We start from the raw sequence: 22,966 nt of genomic DNA, 5'->3' as shown, positions 1-22,966 counted from the left end.
AGAAATAAAATCCAAGTGCCTATACAGGTTATTGTCACTTACCTCAATCATTGTACTGAAAATGTTCCCAAAGGTCATGAAAGACCTTTATATTGCCAGATTAAGTGGCATTTTAAATCTTTACACCCCTTGACATTTTTGTTGCATGTAAACCACTTCTCTTTTAAATTTTGCTTTTCTTGTTTGTGGTGTACACAACACATTCATTTGGGTTAGGAGATGGGTGTGCATGTTGCTGCCACTTACTGGTTGTGTGACTTTGGTCAAATAACTTTTGAGTTTGATTTCTTATCTAAAATAGGGATAATGCCATCTTCATAGCATTCAGAGGTTCTAATAAGTTAATATCTATAAAAGCACTTAATAAATTATAGACCACTATAGAAATTATCATACGATCTTCGTTCTCTTCTGACCATTATGCCTTTTTTATTATAATCATTTGGTATGATTCAAGACGTGATTTTCTGCCTGTCTCCCATTACATCTCCTTTCAAATAATTCAGTCTCATGACTTTAATGACCAACTTCTAAATCTTTCATCATTTCTTTCTTCTTACTAAAACAATGCTACTATCATAGGTTGTGATGATGATTAAATAAATGCAGGCAACTTAGTAAATAATACATACTCAATAGAGGCTGTTATTACATTTTTATGTGCTTCTTGGACATTTGCATTTATCTTCGAAATATGGATCATCTTTCCTTCCCAAACTGGCTTCCTTTCCCAGCTTCCTTGTTCTTACAAGTGATAACCACTATTCCCCAGTCTGTCAAGCCTGAAAAATGGAGTCTTCTGACCTTTTTGCTTTTCATCATCTTCCTTACTAGTCTATAAATTCTACAGATATTTTTTAAAAGACATTCCTTCCACCTATTCCTTTTGCTCCTAATTGGCTCTCCTTCCTTAGTGCTGGTTACAACTCATGCTTGGATTAGTGCAATTTGTAGGCTGGTTTCCATGTGGGCCAGCCTTCCTATTGTTGCACTTTTTTTTTTTTTTTTTGCACAGTACGCGGGCCTCTCACTGTTGTGGCCTCTCCCGTTGCAGAGCACAGGCTCCGGACGCCCAGGCTCAGCAGCCATGGCTCATGGGCCCAGCCACTCCGCGGCATGTGGGATCTTCCTGGACCGGGGCACGAACCCGTGCCCCCTGCATCGGCAGGTGGACTCTCATCCACTGCGCCACCAGGGAAGCCCTGCTGCACATTTTTAAAGCCACTCTCATGTCCCTCTTGTGAAAGTCAGTAGTTTCCCGTTTCCTAGTCTAAATCAACTTTTAGGACCCTGTATAATCTAGCCCTATTCTAGCTATGCAATTTTTCTCATTCCTAACCCTCTTCTTCCCGTCTTTCCACTGTCTTATGAACGTAATACATTTGTTTACTAATCTTTCGTCTTTACCTTTGTTTCCTTTCTATCCCAATCTCATTCATAATTTAAGGTGAAGTTCAAATATGTGGTTTGTCTCCTTTGGTGAACTTATAAAACCTGTTTCAGAAGTTGTAGATTGTGATTATTTCCTGTCACAGGTGTAACAAGTATTTTGTCTTTCCAAATGAATCCTACTTGAGGGTAAGATCCTGGTCTTTTTATTTTTACTGTGGTCCCTACAGTCCAACACCTCAGCACAAAGTAGGTGCTTACTATGTACTTACTAACCAAATTCTCATCCATGGCCTGTCATTTTAGTGGGCCAATACTCCTAAGTACTTTCACCAGCAAGAGACACCTAAATTAATTCTTTTATGTTAGGAATTCTGATAAAAAATTGGGGGAAAACTTTAAGCATGAGATTAAAGTATTTTTAAATTATAAATAATTTAAAATTATACATAATTTTATGTACTACTAGTTACAGCAACAATTACCTTTTATGCAAGTTCTTAAATTATAGATCAATAATATTTTCAATAGCTCACTACTTTTGAGGCACTTATAACAGCTTCTACAGATAAATAGGACACATTAATGAAAATGACAGTGGAAGCAAATCTTATTTTCAAAATTGTTATCTAGTGTTACCTTGTCACAAACTCTAGTCCATAGAAAAGAACTGCGATCAGTTTTATTTGAATTGGTCTTCAGTGTCATGAAAAAGATCTGAAGATCTTTGCTTGCAATATGTTAACGTAGGCTATATTAACATGATTGTTCATAATTTAGCAGATTGCCTCACAGTGCTGGAAGTCAATTACCTCAGAAAACATTAGCTGAGTCAAATAAATTAAGATGTAATGTTGGAAGTATTTTTCTAAAAATTTAATAACTGGGGAAAGTCAATAATTATTTGTTGAATAATTTTTAAATGTTCAAATTAATTATGCTAGGATAGTTGTATTACCTAACTCATTTTATTTTTCACTGATGTTATTAGACCCTATAACAAAGAATTTTAACAAGCACACCTCCCCAAAATAGAGGAACTTAGCTACATGTTTAATTACACAGAGATAAAAAAAAGTTATTGTTGAGAAAAAAATAAACAAAATTGATTATCCATTTAATACTGTATTGTGCAAAAGGGTTTATTTTTGAGGATAATGGTATTCACAGATTTTCTCATTTCCTCAAACATCACATAATGCATTTCTTCCCAGTTATGAGAAGCTCATTATAGACAACTCTTTCATCTTAAATTCTGCTAAGTAAATGCTATTAAATATTTTTTGTGTGAAGTTATAGAAAATAGCATTTAATTTACATGCTTTTAAAAAATTATTAAAGCAAAAATAATTTTAAAAGAGCTCTTTTGAGGGAACATTCTCTCCTGTCTACTTTCATAGAAAGCAAAATCTACTGTAAAACTAAGTGAATAAAGTAAACCTACCTTTATTTGACTTAACTGATAGTTAAAAATGAAATTCACAATGAGAAATACTTTCTCAAATAATTGAGGTAACACATGATAAAACCATGGTTCAAAAAATTCTAGCTCAATGAATTATTTAAATGTAAAATCTAATGCAAAATGAGGCAAGGAAGGCACTGTGACCATGACAAGAGTGTACTAATGACATTCTCTTCTCATAAAGCCACTGGAAAAATTTGCATGTGCATTTGAGGAAAAAGATACAACTCACTGGCCCATTGTTGAGTAACAGAATCCTCCTAGTTTGAGTAGAGTACTGTGACGTATTTGATAATTTTACAATTAACATTTGGTGCTTCGGATTGCTACAGTAGAATGGAACTATGCATAGTTTTTCTTGTAAGTTCCAATGTCACATGGCCTTGGTTATTTCAGAACTAATAAATCCTTTAGTTTTAGAAACATTTTCACTGATTGTACTTTTTCTATGGCAATGTATAATTGGCAACTCACCATTTACTTAAATGGTAGGGCTATTTATTTCTCCAGAAAAATCTTTATTCTACATTTTATGATTTTTTTTTCCCACACAGAAGGATCTTAATACTTTGCTTCAGTGAAAACCCATCTCAATCTACAGTTACACATAGCCAGAAAGACCTGCACTTAAAAAAAAAGTATGAGAATTACAGAAAAAATTTATTTGTATTTATTGATAGTTTAAAGAAATGATTTTTCATAATTATATCAGACATAAAATGGTAATAAAATTTTAATTGCTTCAAAAGTATTATCTTGTGGTCAAGGTAATCTATTTAGAAATGTCAGATTAAAATTTTCTTCTAAATGTCTTTATTTTAGAATTGCTTTGATAACTCTGTGTTCTTTAGGTATTTTGTGTGTGTCTGTCTGTGTGATTGTACATGTGTATATTTTTATAAGATGAAGTCCCAGCAGTTAATAGGATTCTCCCATAATTAGTCTCACAAATAAATTATTAATGTCAAGCATCAAACTCTATAGTTTCAGAGATGGAGAATTAGCAAAACTACACTTAACGGTAAGTACATGCCATAGACAAGAGTTTATCTTTCCTGTCCTCTGCAATAAGTCAAAGCAGATGTGGTCTTTCAGTGTATCATTAGTCAAACTTTGTTACAGAAACACATCAGTTTGTCTTCGTGAAATCTTTTATCTAATATCATGTAAGTTAGATTAAGCACATTTGTTGAAATGTATACCTTAAAATAAAAAATAACCATGTGATTCTTTACATCTTTTCAGTTTGGTTCTATCTATCTGAGAGAGAAGACTGAAACATCACTCCAGTGCTCTCCACAACTGGTATGTCTGTTTCTTTACTTAGCACTTCTTATCGTTTCTAACATAGTAAGATGTACTTATTTACTGTGTTAATTGTGTTTCCCAGCACCCCCCCTTCCCCACTTAGAATGTAAGATTCACAAAGGCAGGGGTTTTTGTCTTTTGGCTATTGGTGTATTCCAAGTGCCTAGAACAAAAACTGACACTTAGTAGTGCTCAAATATTCACTGAATAAAACAACGTGATTGATAGATGAGGTCAGAGATGTGGATGGGGGAACAGATCATCTTGTAGGCCACTGTAATGACTCCAGCTCTGAATGCAATGAGCCATTCTAGAATTTGGAGCAGAGGAGTGCCATAACCTGATACGTGTTTGAAAAGCTTCACTCTAGCTGCTGTGTTGAGGATGGGCTGTAGTAGGCAGGGTGGAGAAAGGAGACGGATCTGGGTGAGGAACGATGAGGGCACAGATCAGGGTGACAGCCCTGGAAATGGTGAGGAGTGGCTGAATTCTGTATTACTCTGAAGGTAAAGCAAACAGTATTTCCCGATGTCTTGGACGCGGGTTGTGAGAAAAGAGAGGAATCAAGGTGGTTCTGATTTAAGCAACTGGAAGGACAGAGTTGTAATCAACTGATTTATGAAACATTATGGGAGCAGTGTGTTTGAAGGTAGGGTGAGAGAAGATTAGAGTTCAGTATTGAAGATACTCTATGTTTTGTCAGGCAGTCACTAAGATAAACCGAAGGCTGGTGCATCCGTGTGTGGCTCAGGCAATATTCTGGGCTGGAGACATAGATTAAAGGTTCATTTTGTATGAACGAGGCTTAAAGTGAATTCAGAGAAGAGGAAAGAGGCCTGAACACCCTTGCAGCTGAAAGGTCTTCTTTGAGAAGGAATGAATTTTATCACAGAAATAAAAAGAATATCAGGTTCTTCTCAGGTAATAAACACCCTGAAGGAGAAAAACATCATTATCAGGTGATGTTACCTTATGAAGGATAGGTAAGAACAAGCAAATTATGAACATAATTTAAAGATAAAATTTATTCTCTGATGGTTTACTCATGCAAACTGCACATAAAAGAAAATAGTACAGTTTGGGTAACATTGCAAATATAAGGACTCAAAATGCTAGGTACAGAAGTAGTGTGACATCCTGAAAGTCAAAATGGAATTTGTGTTTATACAACTAATAATGACTTTTATTTGCTGAGTACAGACTGATTTACAATGAAAGTTTTGCTAACCTTGGTAATAAGCTCATTAACTGTTTACATAACTTCTTACATCTATGTAGTTTTATTTTACAGTTGCAAGAATTCCTGTTACCAAAGAACTTTTAACTTGCATAAATAATAAAATTTAAGGAAAATGCACTGAATGACCCAGGAGAGTGATAAACAGAGGCTTTTCCTAATCCATCCAAACTACAATAAAAAACAGCCTTTGAGATATATTTTCATATTTTGTGCCTTTGAGATCAACTCCTTAGCATAACTATGGCAAAATCATGATTAGAAATTGATTACTGGAAAATTATAAAATCAGTTAAAAATAAAAAAATTTTAGAAGTAGGATTATCAACCCAAAATGGTATTTTTAATAAGCCAAACAATAAAATTCCTATTATCTTCATAATTAAAAGTCCTGAAATGTCATTTGTATAATCTGAACGTTTCCCAGTTTGGAACTTAGGCAAGTGGAATATTTCCTTGAATTACCAAGGATATTCCATACCGGTTTTTAAAATGTCAGTCTCATTAGGAGATGGCACTGAGACTTTAGCAAACAGTGTAGTATGGATGCAGAACAAACTACACAACTTATTATAAATGCATGACAGATATTTACATAATGGATCCTGCTCGAATGCCAGAAGTTGCTACTGGGGAGGACTCATAACTATTTTACAAAGTTTTCTTACACACGTCTACTACATTTTTATTTTTTAACAATTTTGTCTATTTTAAAATATTGTACTGTATTTTGAACATAACTGCAGAATAAAAATAGATAATGGCACATTAGAAAACTCAGTATCCCACAGATGACTGGATAATGAGAAAAGTGTACCTACAATCATCTCATCAGAAACAAACTACATCATGGAATGTTAGTTATCCAAGCCTGCACAGTAATGACATCTTAAATTGCAATCATCTATTGGCCAGCATCACACTGAAGGCATCGTTAAACATTCAAGCAAAGATTGCTGGCATGAACTATTGAAAGACACACACACACACGCACACACACACGCCACACACACACACACACACTCTCTCTCTCTCACTCACTCGTTTCCCATATTATAATTACATTGTTCTAAAGATAGATACTGATTTTTTTCCCACGAGAAACGTTATCAAAATTTGCTACTAAAAGATGACAGTGCTTTCACAAGAATAAGTACAAGTTAACTTGCAAGTACAAGACAATGGGGGTAAACAGTCTTAAATTTTCTAAGTAGTAATTTTTAGGCTTTTCTGGCAACCATACCTTACTTGATTATGCATAAACTTCTCAGTTTGAAACCTGAAATCTGCAAAACAAAACAAAACAAAACAAAACAAAAAACTAATTTCAAAAAATTATTAGATATCTGATAACCCTGTATTGTACATCATATAATTTCATATTTTGTTAGTCTCAAAACATAGGGTTTAAAATACTGAATTTAAGCCTTAAAAAAGTCATTTTTGAAATGATAAAGGATTCCAAAATTCATGCCTACTTAAAATCTTAAAAAAAAAGGAAACGCACTGTTACTGATCTTCATTTAGTTTAAGTGTGCATAAAAGCACTGTATGTCTTTTACCATGTTTCACTCACTTAAAAAGTGTTCGATAATGTTCTTCCTTTTGCATAATGTGCAAAATAAAAGGCAAAAAGATTAAAAGCAAATTTCTATATTTTTCTTGCTAGTGCTTTATGACCTTGTTAACACTACAAAGTCAATAGGGACTATGCAGAACTTTGGTATAAATGATATAACAATACTACCATCACAGTTGAGGGTTAAGAGGTGGTCAAAAGAAATGGAAGTGGGAAGAGAGATTCAGTAACACCCCCATTTATTAAAACACCACAAAATTAAAAGTGAAATAAACCACAATGAATTATAATACAATTTACACATTGAGCACAGAAAAATGAATAAATCTAACAATATTTATAAAAAAAGCAAAATCAGTCTTTTTCCAGAGACTAAAAACTGTTGTTGTTCAGTCTGATCATCAACTGCTGCTACACCAACTTTAGAGCCAAATTTAATTTCAAGTAAAAAAAAAAATTTACAACCACAGACTTCGCATAAATGGAAATTGGTCTTTCCTTGATTTCCCTTTGAAGTCACTAATGAGTATCTAAAACTGCTGCACTGAGGTTTTTAATCAACTTCCTGAGGGCTGTGACTGGGAGGAAGGAGCCATGACAATCTGTGAAAGCGCAGGCTCTGAACTCTGGTCCGCCATCTGCGTGAGGACTGAAGTGGCTACAGCTTCTGCCTTGGAAGTTGAACTGACTCCATTGGATGTGCTGACAGAACTATGCTGTATAGCTTCAGTATGTGGACTACTCGGCACTGACAGGTCTTCTGAACTATCATCTTTATCAGCAGCTGAGTGGAAAAAAGGAAACTACTCAGTTTCTTAAAATAGTTGTAAGAATTTATCAGGTTGAGTCAATGCACAGAATAAAAAGTTAGATGGCATTTTACAGAATCAGTTTAGAGAAGTTGGTATGACTGGAATTGAGTAACTGAAAGGTGGCTAGAAGTCACGAAGTAGGCAATTTTGTCTGTACAGGCTAAACAAGGCACAAGCATGCACATGGAAACACCTCAATGCCCAGTGCCACATAAAAGAGAGCTGAAGAATTATTTGCTAAATAGTGTTAAGGAAGAAAATTGGGTGGGAATTTGGGAGATAGGTCTCTTATAGATATAATCAAACACTTACCCCAGCAACACATTTAACAAAACCAGTCTGTTTGCCTACACGCCATTCTTATTAAAAGATTAAAAAATTTATAACCATATGCATAAACAAAATGAATGCTAACATACAAATTATATCTTCAAATAATTCCCTCTGCAGAACTATTTTTATTCTGGCTGACTTTCCATCTAAGGCAGCAATGGATGATTATAACACCTGATTCTAATGATGCATACACTTGAGAATAAGCAATATTTAGAATCTAAATGCCACCAGCTGTTATAGTTGCATGAATTAATTGAGATTCAAATAAAAATCCATATAAAACTCAAGATACTGTAATTGAAAAGATATTCAGGAAAGGGCATTCTAAATATTAATGAAAATATATCTACCATTGTTTAGGCTTTAATAACAAATCTTCAACTTTCTTATTAATCCAATAATTTCATTTAGTGAAAAATCTGATAAGTACAACACACACAAATAATTATAGTGTACGCAAGTTATGAGACACAATGATAGCATGAACACCTGTGAACCCAGCCCTCAACTTAAAGAGAAAATTGCTAGTAACACTCGTGCTTCTTGGAGGCTCCTCTCTTCACCAAAGGCAATCACCATTCTGATAAGTATTTCTTTTACCATTCCCTTGTTTTTTCTTTGAAGTTTTACCAAATAGGTATATATCCCTAAACAGTACTGTTTAGCTTTGTTTCTTTCTGAACACTCTAAAATAATTTTTATTTAGTGTTTAGAAGTATAATAAGCTGGCTTCCTATCAAATCTGACAATACATACTGGCCTGCTTACTGATGGCCAGGTGCTCATTCTGAAAGTCAACTATTAAAAGACTGTGGACCCCATGAAGTAGGACTTACCCCATGATTTGTAATGTAGAAGATAGAGGGGGAGGAATCTGGCAAGTACAACTCTAGTTCAAATAAAATTCTTCATTTTGAGGGTTTTCTGAAATATAGTAGCTCTTACAGAATTTTAATGTGATAGAATCTCACCCTCTCTATAACTCTGCTTTAAATGCAAAACTACACCACTGGATAAAAATCTGACCTCAAGATGCAGTTAAAAAAAAAAAGCACAATCAGTAATCCTTTTTAAAATTATATAAAGCAGAAAGGATACTGTTCTGATCAAGCAATAATGAATGTTATAAAATATTTACAATTCAGTTATATAGCCAATACAATTGTTATACATTCACAGAAAACACTGGCAAATGACAGTTTAACTAGAGAGAACAGTAAAAAGCCCTCTATTTCACCACTATTCAACATGACAACAAAATGCCCTTTCAATGTTACGTTCTAGGGATATAACAGCTTTCAGAAATAAAGAGGCTGATCTGTGATGAGCGGTATAAGGAAATGTAAATATATTGTGGAGGCGATGACTCAAAATGAAACAGTTAAGTTGTAAGGGACAAGTGCTTATCTACCTCCAGGCTTTCAGAATTTGGTAAAACAAATCTTTAGGCTGTACAAAGAAGCAGGTACTCACTTATAAATTATGTAATTATAAATTTTATGTATAAAATACCTTTATAATGTGATACAGCTGCACCTATGTCCAGTTCTAGATGGTAAGGGGAGAAAAATTACTAATATAATCACAAGCTCTAGAAAGATACAAGAGATCTTACTGCACTCACAGAGTCATTTTTGGCCCTACTTAAAAGAAATCAGCTGTTTGACAATTCACTCTCTCTGAAGTTCCACCAATGTTTATACATATTTTCATTAATGAAAATATAAGCTCACAATTTTGGGCCCAATAAGCTTTTCTTCCCATTTAGGATTACAGCAACAACTATAATACAATGTTAATTATGCCCAGAGATCTACAGAATATGAATTAATGGCAATAAGATTACTCTTATGTTTTACTCTTCAAGGAACCCAAACATTAAAAATGTTTTCATATTTTCATTCTCATTTTATATACTACTTGACCCTTAAAGTCAACAACTGTCACGGTTTTCCCATGACTGAGGGGTTTCCTAGGACGTGGGACTTCCCAGTGTTAAAAAAGAGACCCTATGACTGTGTGACTTTATACTGTCACCTTTACCTGCAAGATTTTGTAAGATTCCTTAGTTTCTACTAAACCTTAGTTTTCTATATACAATGTTTTGAGTTAACTAGTATTATAGCTCACCACTATTAGCAACTGCTATGTGCTACAATGTGATGAATAGTGTTAGGTATTTGTGAATTTCTCCACATTTTCTCCAAGATTTAAACATTTACTTAAACAATCTTTGTATTTACCTTGACTATTAAAAACAGAGAAGTCAGATTTTTCCCAAAGACTTCAAATTTGAAAATAAAAAATTTGAAATTTCTACAAAGTCCAATTATCTCCCAAGAGCTGAAGAGAACTAATTTTATGCAAGAACTATACTTACCTCAGTCAATATGATTATCTAGATAACCGGACAGGATAAAAGATAGGAACTGTTCCCAAACCCAAAAATGTCTTATTCATTTCTTACATTTTCACAACCTCGTATACCTTCACTAAAAACTTATTAATCTAGATTTTCAGTCAGTTTGAGGATGTAGCATATAAAACCATACACATATACACTTAAAAATATCTTTATTGCTTAAAATAAAAAATTGGCTTGCATTTGCTGAGCATATACTGCCTGGATAACAGGGATAAAACTGTTGGGGTTATCCAATAAATTAACTAAGATTAAAAAATTGAAGATAATTTAAAACTGAATGCAATTTAAGAGTGAATTTTCCTTCTAATTTTATAGTATCACTTGTATATTTCTTTCTGAACTATCAAAATTCAAGAGAGCTCTCTTGTTAAGAAAATCATGTATGCATAATGCTGAACTCAGTAACTTCTAAAGGAAATTATGTTGTTAAGTCAGATGGGAGCCATAATGGCCTCATCCCTGCAGCAATCATTGTTAATACAAACCCCAAACATATTTCTATACGGTTTCAATTTACTCCACAATGTGTTTCACAATCCTGTCAAAATGACTAGATATCAAAGGACTGAGATTTATTTGCTCAAAACTGACAAAAATCAATGTTCTAAATATATATGGCAACAGAGAGTTGCTCAATCTACTGAATCTTTTAAATTAAAAAATATTGCCCATTCTGATGAAACTGCTTACAATGACTACAAGTAAAGATGGTGGCCATTAAGTTTTATCGTGAGCACCTGAGGAACTGTTTGCATCCAATACAAAATGTTTCTTTCTTTTGAATTACTGACACTGGCAAATTAAAACGAAGTGGATACATATGGTTGAAACAATTTTCACATTTACAAATATCCTGAAATATCACTAAATCATAAAAATGAAAGCTGTGGGTTATATATTATGAATGTTGCCTAATGCATTCCCAGCTCTGTTATTTGTTACAAATTTGTGTACGATGGACAGAATTGGCCATTTATTCAAGAGTAACAGCTGGTTCCAACATTGTGCACCTTATCAAAAAAGGACATTACAAGAAGGAAAAGCACAATTAACTTCTAAAATGCTGAAAACAGAAGAACCTCATTTTGAAGGTAAATATTTAAAAGGAAACTTACAAGCAAATAATTTAAATACTGTTCTATTTTAGCATTTTTATGACTAACTAGAAGACTCAATCTAAAGATTCAGAACAATAAAATTGCACAATGCTGATATCTAAGAAAGAACAATAGGATGTGCTACAGATTAAGTGAAGACAAAAAAAATTACTAAACGGAGGCTAGAAAAGTAGTGTTTCACTATGTCAGTCCAAGAAAAGTATTACTCTGAGAATATAAACAAAGTATCATCAGTACTTACACTATACTTTAAATTATTAACCAACCCATTTTATTTATAGTAATCTCTAGAAAAAAGCTAGAAGTAGGAAAACTTTAAAACTCTAGATTCTAAGTATATCCCCCATTCCATAATAAACTTGCAGAACTTCTGATATTTAACATTAAATATCAGAACTGCAGTCTCCACTTTTTTAATGGTAGCTTGGTTCACTCTGGCAGTATTTCACTGATGTAGCCTAAGGCTATAGGTAATGGAACATTACTCACTATGATAGCCAGATTTCTTCTGCATGGCGGTTACAGGGCAATCTTTATGAGCCAGAAGAAGCTGTTTCAGCTGTGCCACTTCATTTCTCAGCAGGGTGACTTCACTCTGGGGAAGAAACAACTTATGTACCTTACCAGCCTCAGACTAACAATTTTTACTGTTTAACACAAGTGAAGATTAAGATATGAAAATTGGACATCTTTAAAAGAACACCAAGGAATAAACAAAATATGCTGTTTAAATGTTTAATCATTATACATTAGCTTTTATATTTTAGCATTTATATAGACCCTGAAACTTACATAAAAATTTAACACCACAACTGGATAGCATATTTCAAAGTTACTTTTTACATTATCATTTGCCTTGTGACTGCTTATATACTACAGGTTACCTATCAAAGGTATTTTTTACACGTTACATGCTCTTTTTTTTCTGTTTTTTTTTTTTTTTTTTTTTTTTTTTGCAGTACGTGGGCCTCTCACTGTTGCGGCCTCTCCCGTTGCAGATCACAGGCTCCGGACACGCAGGCTCAGTGGCCATGGCTCACGGGCCCAGCCACTCTGCGGCATGTGGGATCTTCCCGGACCGGGGCATGAACCGGTGTCCCCTGCGTCAGCAGGCGGACTGTCAACCACTGTGCCACCAGGGAAGCCCACATGCTCTTTTTGATTATTTGAACAATTAGAAGTATAAGGGGAGTCAGAATAAAATTTCACTGACTCTATTCACTTGGAAGTAAAAATTTTGTCCTGGAAACTAAGTTAAGCAGTTTTCTAGAAACTAGGAAAAGCTCCATAGGGGAAAACACAAACAACCAAAGAATCATGGATACCTAAAATGCATCGCAAGGCATTGTGTTGGACACGGAACCAGTGAAAGCAGATGTAATGTTGAAATGGCTTAACTGCCTTTGACCTAGGCCATTTGTACACATCTAAATTTAAATCTGGTAAATCAATGGTGATCTATCCTACTCCTTATCACAGAATGAGCAGTTCAGTCTTTGTTTTGGATGCATTAATCTGATAGATTCTATGTAAAAGTTCCAAATTGAGAGAGTCCAATTAATTCCTTTGGGTCACCCCCAAATATTAACACATAAATTAGTGATAATTACCAATACTCAAGAGATAGAAATAATATGAATTTAATAAATTGGTAACATTAAAAGATCTTAACTTACAAACACCTCTACTTATTTGGACTTACATTAACCATTCACATTTTATCCATGAACCCAAAACTAAATGAAATACAGCAAAAAAGGTGTACATAAAAGCTCAAGCACTTCTTTTTCCATCCCTCAGTCTCTTAACCAGAAAGCTGAAGGTAAAATACTTTAGTAGATTAGACTCATTACGCCTCCTTAAGTGATCAATGACAGAAACATACAAATCAAAAGAATAAAAGTTAAGCAATCCAAAGGCAAGTCTGTCGGGTCAAATAGTTCCTCACACCCCAATAACAATAAACTGTAACACTGTATTAAAGCACAGAACAAATGCTTGTTCTTGATGCTTACAAGAACTCTGAACCATTCATAAAAAGGTTAAATTATGTTTAGAATATTGTATTTGAGACAAAAATGGGTGTATAGTGATTAAAGTACAAAAAGAAAAGGTTAAAAGTTTGCTTTAAAAAACAAGCTGTTATTTAGAAAACTAATTTCTATGGAATACTGAACTTGTCATTAGTGTCAATACCGCTAATTATAGCTCTTTATTAATGACACTATTTATGGGAACCCATATTATGAATAATCCAACGTATATTATCCAAAAAAAAAGTTTCTCTCTCTGCTGTGTCAGCTTGATTTTGAGACTCACATCTACAAGTTTCGCTCATTAATTTTTATAATATGAAATAGGGCTGGATATGTATTTTTAGTCAAGAATACACAATCTTTTATAATCTGGTAACTGTGACCACCCTTCTCACTAGTTTGAACCTAATAATCAATATTTAATCATTTTGACCTATAAAAATAGAAATTTCATATGGCTAACTAAATATATACTGTTGCTTCCATCTAGAAAACCTTTTTGCCTTGCTAATTATTTCACTCATCTTTAAGCGTCAACTCAGTACAAATATGCATAGGAAAAGTTAGGTGTCAATTTCTGTGCTCCCACAGCCGTATATACATGTATGTATTGTATGTGTGTTTGTATGTGTGTATTTACATAGTACTTATCACACTGGATTGTAATTTTTAGTTTACTTATTTGCCACCTCTGCCAGACTGAGGTTTCTCAAGGGCAGGGATTATCTTGCTTTTTGTATCCCCAGAGCATAGCCCACAGCCTGGCACAGACTGAGTACACAGAATTACCATGGTCTTCTCTAAAATCTATTTTCAGGGAGTAAAAAACACCAAAGAAGGTGAAATGAAATAGCTTGAATAATATAAAACTGGTCAGGGGTCCTAATTTCATTATTTATTGCCAACAACCTCACCAACATAGTCACACTGTTAATTTTCTCAGTCAGAAAATGAAAATTGGCGTGTTTAATAGCATCACCTCAATTACAGAATTTTAAAAATCACAAATGCCTTCTCAACTAAATACTCTATATGGACATTCATTATAAACCATATTATGAAACAAAATGCTGTATTAGATAAAACTGCTGAGCAGTTACAAGTTGATAATCTAACTGAGACAAAATAGTTGATTTAAATAATTCTGGGGATTAACCAATAAAACAATATTCCTATGCACTCAAAATTAAATGTATACATTTAAAATCTCTCTTTAAATGACAGGTTTGAAACTGATGGAATGGAATATCAGTTTCTATATTCAAACAACAGTTGGTGGTGTTTTGGTTGTTCATCTAATTAGACTTCCTGGTCCATTGACAAGTGAAGAAACTAAAGATGCCACTAGCTAACAATGGGTAATGAACATTAAGGACTTCAGAGGTAAGGTATTTGATTCCTGTTACAACAACTTACTTATATTTGTGTTAACTGAATTTAATTGGAGTCACACTTAACAGAGCAAACAACTTGGGGAAGGAAAAAAACTGGAAGAGAGGAGGAAATTGAAAATAAAACCGTTTTAACATTATAATTTATATAATACCTAAGTGATAACAGTACACAAATATGCTAGTCTTCATCCAAAATTCAAAAACCCAATTTTCCCCCTACACCTTTTAAATGACAGAAATTGTAAGAAAAAAACCCCCAACAAACTCAAGCTATGCTCAATACAAATTTAGTCTAATTTTTTACATCATCCTGATCTAAAATGTTGTACAATGGTAAGAGATTTTCCTAATGGTAATCCTGAAGCTCAAGTGATTTTTGATTGAAAGGTTAAATTAAATCAATAGTTTGTATTATTATTGTATCCTAATATTCAATTTCTTTAAAAACTGGTATCAAGCACTAGACTGAAAGCAGCAAATGGGACATGGTTGCTAGCAAAGAATTGGGACTGTTAGAAATACTGCAAAGCACACAGGTAGAGTGCTGATTAGGAATAAGAGAAGGCCAAACCTTGAAGGAAGTGGATTTAGTTGAGCTGTAGAGCCCTAAGTGTGAGCATAAGCTTGTGGTCAAGATCAGGTCAAGCAGAGGTTGAAAACAGGAGGCTCATTATGGTATATAACCTTTACATTAGGCAGAATTGTAGGAGTTTGCCAAAGCCCGGCCAGCATTTTTAAAATCGTTTGATAAAATGTAGCAAAATTCAACAAATTAATCCAAACATTCAAGAATTATAGTCTCATACCCGTATGTATAAAGGAAAGGACTTAAACATAAATATAGACAATATTTAGATAAGGTAGTTACATAAATCATGACTTTAACTCTGAAATGTTTTGACAAAGAAAGATCGGAAGACAGGTAGAATCAGAGACAAAAGCCTCAATACATATAATAAGAGTCCTGAAGAGTCTATGGAGAGACCTCAGAATGAAAAAAAAAAAGAAAGCCGTAACAGACCATATCTATCTATCTATCTATATTTGTATTTATATAAATATATAAAACCAGTTTGCTTAAGCCAAAGTGAATCTGGAGGGGATACATGTTAAGCCATAAACAGAATTAATATTAAATGAAAAAAGAAATATTTATACCTCTACTATCTGAGGATTATTTTAGATTGGATTATAATTGGATTTAGCCTCCAAAGCCTTTCTGGTTAGTTTGTTATTTAGTATATTTGCAGAATATGTTAACTGTCTTCCTGGATCATTCTGAAGATAAAGTGAAATAAGAGACACGGAAACATTTGGAAAACATTAAAGTCCCATTCAGATGTGAGCAATTACTGCTATTTTTGTCAAAGAAAAGTGTATTTGGTAAGATAAAGTAGATGCTGAAGAAAATTATTATTATGGTCTAAAAGAAAATGTAATTATTTTGGCACTGTCTATACCATTGCTCTACTCTATTTGTATCTAGTCAAAGGTTAATTACATACTGATGAACAAATAATATATTTTTTTAACAGTCTGTCTGAAGCACATCAGCCTGATGAAATAATGACAGGATAGCTAATTGATTAATCAGTCAAAATTTTTCACTGATATTTGGCCACAGATTGATGACCAGGTACTCCATAAATTCATGATCTTTGACTTTCTAGTTCAGCTACTACCCCCCAAATTAAAGAAATAATATTGGATAGTTTCTTCTTTGGGGAATTTCTCATTGCTAAAGATAAGCCAGTCTTCACAAAAATCAATGATTAAATATCTTAACTTCCCACCACAAGTTTTAAGGGTTGTCATGGATGCAAAACCTTATACTTGAAAACAGAATAGTTCTTTAATTTTTATTTTCAACAACAGAAAAAAAGATGACAGGGTTCATAATATTTTGCAAATATTCTGCAAAATTAATGGGAATGACTCTTTTCCTATTCTCATACTTTAATTACTTGTTTCACATCTGTCTTCTCTGCCAGACCACAAATTCTGCAAGTGTTAAGGACAATGTCTTTTTTCAGTTCTATCCTGTGTCTAATAACATGCCCTGCACACAATAGATGCTTAATGACAGAATGAATAATAAATAATTAGCATTTGCATAGTGTAATTACAACATACTTTTCTATTACCTCTCTCGTTTGATCTTCAAAAATAGTACTTATTCTATGAGTTTGACAGATGGGGAAGTAAAGGCTTGGGAAGATTTTAGTAAAGGCTAGTAAAAAGAAGTACTCAGAATAAAATGCATGAGGTAGAGGTGGCATCACTATTACCTTTCCCCCTCTAGAATATAGTGAAAAACTCAGGGGGGAAAAGGAAAACAGTTCTATTTTTTTTCAGGAATTAAACAGATATTGTATACCATCTCCCAACTTCTGCCATTCCTTTCTATTTCGGGTGATAAATACTAAAGTTAAATATCGTTTAGGTACCAGGAATAAAATATTTGATCCCATTCCCCTTAAGTCAATGGACCAATAAGCAAAACCTTTTCCATATTATCTTATGAATGAAAACTCCTCACATATCCTGCTATCAAAGAATGCTTCCATTAATTTACTGAGCTTCCACTCCACACACATTTTGCAATACCTAAGTTTTAAAAGCAAAATCCACAACAAACTCTCCAAGTTTTATCCACAGATTGTTAAGGAGCTCCTATTAGTAAAGAGACGAGTCAGCCTTTTGTTCATAAAGGAAACGCTGAAATTCTAAACTGAAAACTAACCCCCAAGATGAGTATAGCTGAAAGACAAAGACATAACGAGGTTAAAACCATTTCAAGTAAAAGACAAAAATCATATATTACCTTTAAAAATATAATAGTTTATAACCAACAGTATCCAATTCTTCGTCTAGATGACCACAAATGTATCTAATACAATTTGATAAAATTGCTCTTTTAAAGCAATGACTCTAGAAAGCTAAAATATAACTAAATTCAGTGAGTGGGGCAATAAGGTTGAATAATTAGTATTTTCTTTGAAACCTAATATATATTTGGTAAAAATATGAAGAGTCACACCTCAACACTCATTAAACCTTTTATTATATATAATATGTAAGCAACCATGGGTCATTACTGCCCACTACACTGATCAGCTAAGCCTGTATGTCACGTGAAGGATTATTAAGGAAATGTAGAATTGATGAATGTTTTCACATAGAGTTTAATTATTTCTTTGACATTCAATTTTCTTTACAAGTCATTCTGTTCTTCACAGTTAACCGTTTTGCTGTTGGCGAACCGAATGAAATTTTTCTCCAGAATCTATTATAAGCACATTAACTCTTCATACTCTGAAAACTAGAATGTGTCACTTACTCTTTAAGAACTGTTTTTATTTTATTTGACAAATAACTAACAACCAAAAAAATCATATATCCACTTGAAACAATAAAGTCATAATTGAGGTACCCTTTCTTCCCAAACCACCCATGCTTTCCAACCCCCTCTTCCTCACTGTTACAAGCTGGTACATGTCATTCTTAAAATTTTACTTCTATTTAAAGAATCATTTCTATACTGACTTCCATACCTACACATTTATCCATCTAACTATAAACCTTTCATTAATGAAAAAGAATTATGTTACACATTTTAGTATGCAACTTTAATTTATTGAGGTGAGATTTCCATAATATAGAATTAACCATTTTAAAGTGAACGGTTCAGTACACTGAACCAGTACGGTTTAGTACATCTGCAATGTTGGGTTACCACCACCCTCTATCTGTCCATTCAAAGTAAAACCCCTTATCCATTAACCAGTTTCTGCCTATTTCCTCCTCCCCACCAGTCTCTGGAAACTACATTTGCATTTTGTCTCTATGGATTCATTTGTTCTAGATATTTCATATAAATGGAGTCATATAATTCATGACTTTGTGTGTGGCTTCTTTCACTTAAGCATAACATTTTGAGGTTCATCCACATTGTACTTTCACTCCTTTTTATGGCTGAAAAATATTCCATTGGATGTATATGCCACAATTTATCTATTGATGGACATTGGACGGTTTCCAGCAACTTTCTTTTTGCCCATAATAATATATTACAGACATTTTTCCAGGTTAATACATGCAGAAGGACCTTATTCTCTTTCTTTTTTGCACAAGTATTTTTTTTAAAAAAATCCCTGATAACACATCATTTCACCTATCTTCATATTTTGGTATGCATTTCTAAAACTAAGAACACTTTCTTATCTAACCATGATGCCATCATCACTCAATTATTAATGATTAAAAATACTGATTTTTATGCTTAGTGACATAAATTAGAGAAAGACAAATACTGTAGGATATCATCTATATCTGGAATCTAAAAAACAAAACTAGTAAATATAACAAAAAAGAAACAGATATTGAGAAAAACAGAGCTTACCAGTGGGGAGAGAGAAGAGGGGAGGGGCGAGATAGGGGTAGGGGATTGAGAGGTAAAAACTACTATATGTAAAATAAATAAGCTACAAGGATATATTGTACAGCACAAGGAATATAGTCAATATTTTATATAAGTGTAAATGAAGTATAACCTTTAACAATTGTGAATCACGATGTGTACACCAAAACTTATATAAGTGTATATTATACATCAACTATACCTCAATTTAAAACATATACTGACTTTACTGGTTCTGTTTGTAATTTGAGGTATTAACTAAAGTTATGTTCAACTGTAGAGTTTAACTTAGTGATTTCTTGAATTTGACTTCCATTTAAAAATTTTGGGACTTCCCTGGTGGTCCAGTGGTTAAGAATCCGCCTTCCAATGCAGGGGACGCAAGTTCAATTCCTGTTCAGGTAACTAAAATCCCACATGCCACGGGGCAACTAAGCTCTAGAGACTGCGCGCCACAACTAGAGAGCCTGTGTGCTGCAACTACTGAGCCTGCATGCTCTGGAGCCCACATGCCACGACTAGAAAAGCCCGTGTGCTGCAAGGAAAAATCCCGCGTACCGCAACGAATATCCCACATGCCACAACTAAGACTCGACACAGCCAAATAAATAACGTCTTAAAAAAAAAAAAAGTAAAAGTTTCACACTTGCTTCAAAACTAAAGTGTTAGGTAACTTTTACCTAGGTGATAAATCTTGCCTTTATTCCTCTAATCAAGAAATTTCTACCCAAATTAGGAAATATAAAAATGTAACACAATTTACAATAATGATATTTTAATCAGTTTGGATGGTAGAAAAAGCAAGAGATCAATGAAGTAAATTTTACATTTATTTTGAATGCTGAATTTTCCAAGGTTTTCTGAAATAATAAAGCACTGCTGCTATTCATAATGGTGACCAGTGCTGCAGTATAATTAAAGAAATAGCAATGTCTAATTAAAAGCTGTTAACACTGCTATGCCTTGGGTCAAAACAGAAACTGGCCCAACCTAAATAAAGTCCAATACCATGAAAATAATACCATATACTTATATACCACTTTATAGTTTTCAAACATTTTTACTTCTTAAAAAGGCATAATAAGCCAAATTACTAAAATACTGATACATTTATCCTATTAAAATCAATATATTTAAAAATATCTGCAAACATTCTAATTCCACTGATGTATGTAACAACCCACAGCAGTAGGACCAGCAAGTATTATTATCTCTATTCTATGGATAAGATAACTGAGGCTAACAAAAATATCTCTAACATCACGTAACTGTAAAATAGCCGAGTCATTCAGAAGAATGATTTTGTTAGTTAAGAACAGAAAAGAAAAAAACAGGTCCTCCTAAATCACTTTGTTAATGTAATATGAACATTTAAAAATTTAAATGATGATAGTTAATATTCTAACAGAGAAATCTGGTAAATAATAGACATATTTATAGTATATAAATAAATTGGTATCTATAATCTGTTTCACTTTAAGAAGAAAAATTCAAGTTTTTTTCTTAAACATTATGAAAACAGTTCTTGAATAAGAATTCATTTGTCAGATAATATATTATTTCTTAACATATCCTAGTATACAAGTACATATCTGAAGTTTCTGTGATATGGTAAATCATGTTTAATTTTGTTCTAAATGGTTAAAAGTAAATTTTGCGAAATAATAATATTTGTCCTAAAGCTAACATGTCAATATTCAAAGCACAGCAGTTTTTTTTTAAATTTATTTTTGGCTGCATTAGGTCTTTGTTGCTGCATGTGGGCTTACTTTAGTTGCCTTGAGCGGGGGCTACTCTTTGTTGCGGTGCACGGGCTTCTCATTGCAGTGGCTTCTCTTGTTGCAGAGCACGGCTCTAGGCACTCAGGCTTCAGTAGTTGTGGCTCTTGGGCTCTAGAGCGCAGGCTTGGGTAGTTGTGGCGCACGGGCTTAGCTGCTCCGCGGTATGTGGGATCTTCCCAGACCAGGGCTTGAACCCATGTCCCCTGCATTGGCAGGCGGATTCTTAACCACTGAGCCACCACGGAAGCCCCCAACATAGAGTTTAAAAGATGTCAGCCTCACGTATGAAAAAATTTTGTTATAAAATTTACATTAGATTAAATGCTACACCTGGTGCTAAAAAGCTTCTTCCTAAGCATTTAACAAGACACTTATATTGGTGACATCTTTAAAGATATAAGAAGAGAGCAGGTCTCATCATCAATTCTGATTACACAGAAGATTCATTTTTAACTAGGAATGGATAGCTCAGAAGGTTGACCAATAACAACTACAGTCCATTAACATCAATTTTCTAGTTGATGCTCATCAGTTGGTATTTTAGAAGATTTTACTTGAGAATATTCACAACATTAACAACAACAATAAAAAAGGAAGAAAAAACAGAAGGAAGGAAACAGACTTAGTGCTGCCCAATACCATCATTGCAAATCTTACCAAAGACTGAACAGGAAGGAGCCTTAAACCTTTATACCCCATAAGGTTCCTAAGAAATGTATCTGAGGCACACTGGCAGGGCAGTTATGAAATGATTTTTATTGCCACTGGCCATATTGTACCTGTTCTGTGGATAATTAGAGTCCTTCAGTTTCCAAAGCTGTCAATCTGGCACCTTTCACGAGCACTATATTCACTTTAAATAAAACAAACAAAACAAAATTTATAATTCAAAGAACAAAAGAACTAAAAACAGAAACTACAAATTGCAGCAACTTTATAGTTGTGATATAAACCAACAAATAAGAAAAGTAAAATACCAGTAATATCTTACATTTTGAGATTCTTTGTTTGAACGCTATATCACAACTTTATAAAGTTTAAGCCAGACAGTTTAGGTACTTTTGTACTATACAAGTAAACACTTATATTTAAAAATTTCTTCACTGTATCAGTGTTGAAAATTTTATATTACTTCATCTCGGTATTCAAATAGGTTTATAAATCTGCGCTTTACTATAGATTCCATACACACCCAATATTGTGTCCTAAAATGCCTGGATGGCTAACTAGGAAAAAATAGGGAAAATGTGTGTTCATAATTATTAAAAATAAATAAATAAAACAATTTACATATATGCACCATACCTGCAGTTGACCATTTAATGAACTCAAGTCTTCTGCTTTCTTTTCTAAAGATTGAACCCAGACTTTTCTTTTTTGTCTGCATCTTGAAGCTGCTGCTCTATTTCTTTCCAGAAACTTCCTTCTTTTTTCATCAGGATCTTCGTTAGCTGCTCTTCTTCGACGACCAGTTGTATTTTGGGTCTGTGGAGTTGTGTGAGCTGGAGAAGCCTATAATAGACACAAATGAAAGTTTTTTATATTTGTACCTAGTGGTTAAATTAACACAGGCAGTAAAGGGTGGCAAAGGTGAGAGCCACTAATTTTATTTTCTAAGTCTCATTGTATACATCAATATTGTAGAGCAATGTGAAAATCACCCTGT

General features: G+C 33.6%; 1 protein-coding gene and 1 long non-coding RNA gene across 13 annotated transcripts in view; one reads left to right on the top strand and one right to left on the bottom strand.

The window, feature by feature from the left end:
* LOC109547888 (uncharacterized) overlaps positions 1-22,966 on the top strand; it is an 89,684-nt gene that overhangs the window by 41,343 nt on the left and 25,375 nt on the right. For all 4 annotated transcript variants that reach the window (XR_002173859.3, XR_002173857.3, XR_012333072.1 and 1 more), the window contains exons 3-4: positions 4,100-4,159; positions 14,930-15,088. This is a non-coding gene — a long non-coding RNA (uncharacterized lncRNA). The remainder of the gene's footprint in view (positions 1-4,099; positions 4,160-14,929; positions 15,089-22,966) is intronic.
* The window catches only part of ATF2 (activating transcription factor 2), an 87,933-nt gene continuing 70,136 nt past the window's right edge, over positions 5,170-22,966 (bottom strand). For 7 of the 9 annotated variants that reach the window (XM_073807545.1, XM_073807546.1, XM_033859995.2 and 4 more), the window contains 4 exons: positions 22,606-22,812; positions 12,159-12,264; positions 9,639-9,674; positions 5,170-7,762 (listed from right to left, as the gene is read on the bottom strand). In XM_073807545.1, the coding sequence (XP_073663646.1) occupies positions 7,536-7,762; positions 9,639-9,674; positions 12,159-12,264; positions 22,606-22,812 (576 nt within the window). In that variant the 3' untranslated portion in view covers positions 5,170-7,535. The remainder of the gene's footprint in view (positions 7,763-9,638; positions 9,675-12,158; positions 12,265-22,605; positions 22,813-22,966) is intronic. The other 2 variants (XM_033860000.2, XM_033859998.2) reach the window with 2 other exon arrangements.

Source organism: Tursiops truncatus, chromosome 7 (assembly GCF_011762595.2).
Source record: "Tursiops truncatus isolate mTurTru1 chromosome 7, mTurTru1.mat.Y, whole genome shotgun sequence".
NCBI lineage: Eukaryota > Metazoa > Chordata > Mammalia > Artiodactyla > Delphinidae > Tursiops > Tursiops truncatus.
This window is presented reverse-complemented; position numbering and strand designations above follow the sequence as displayed.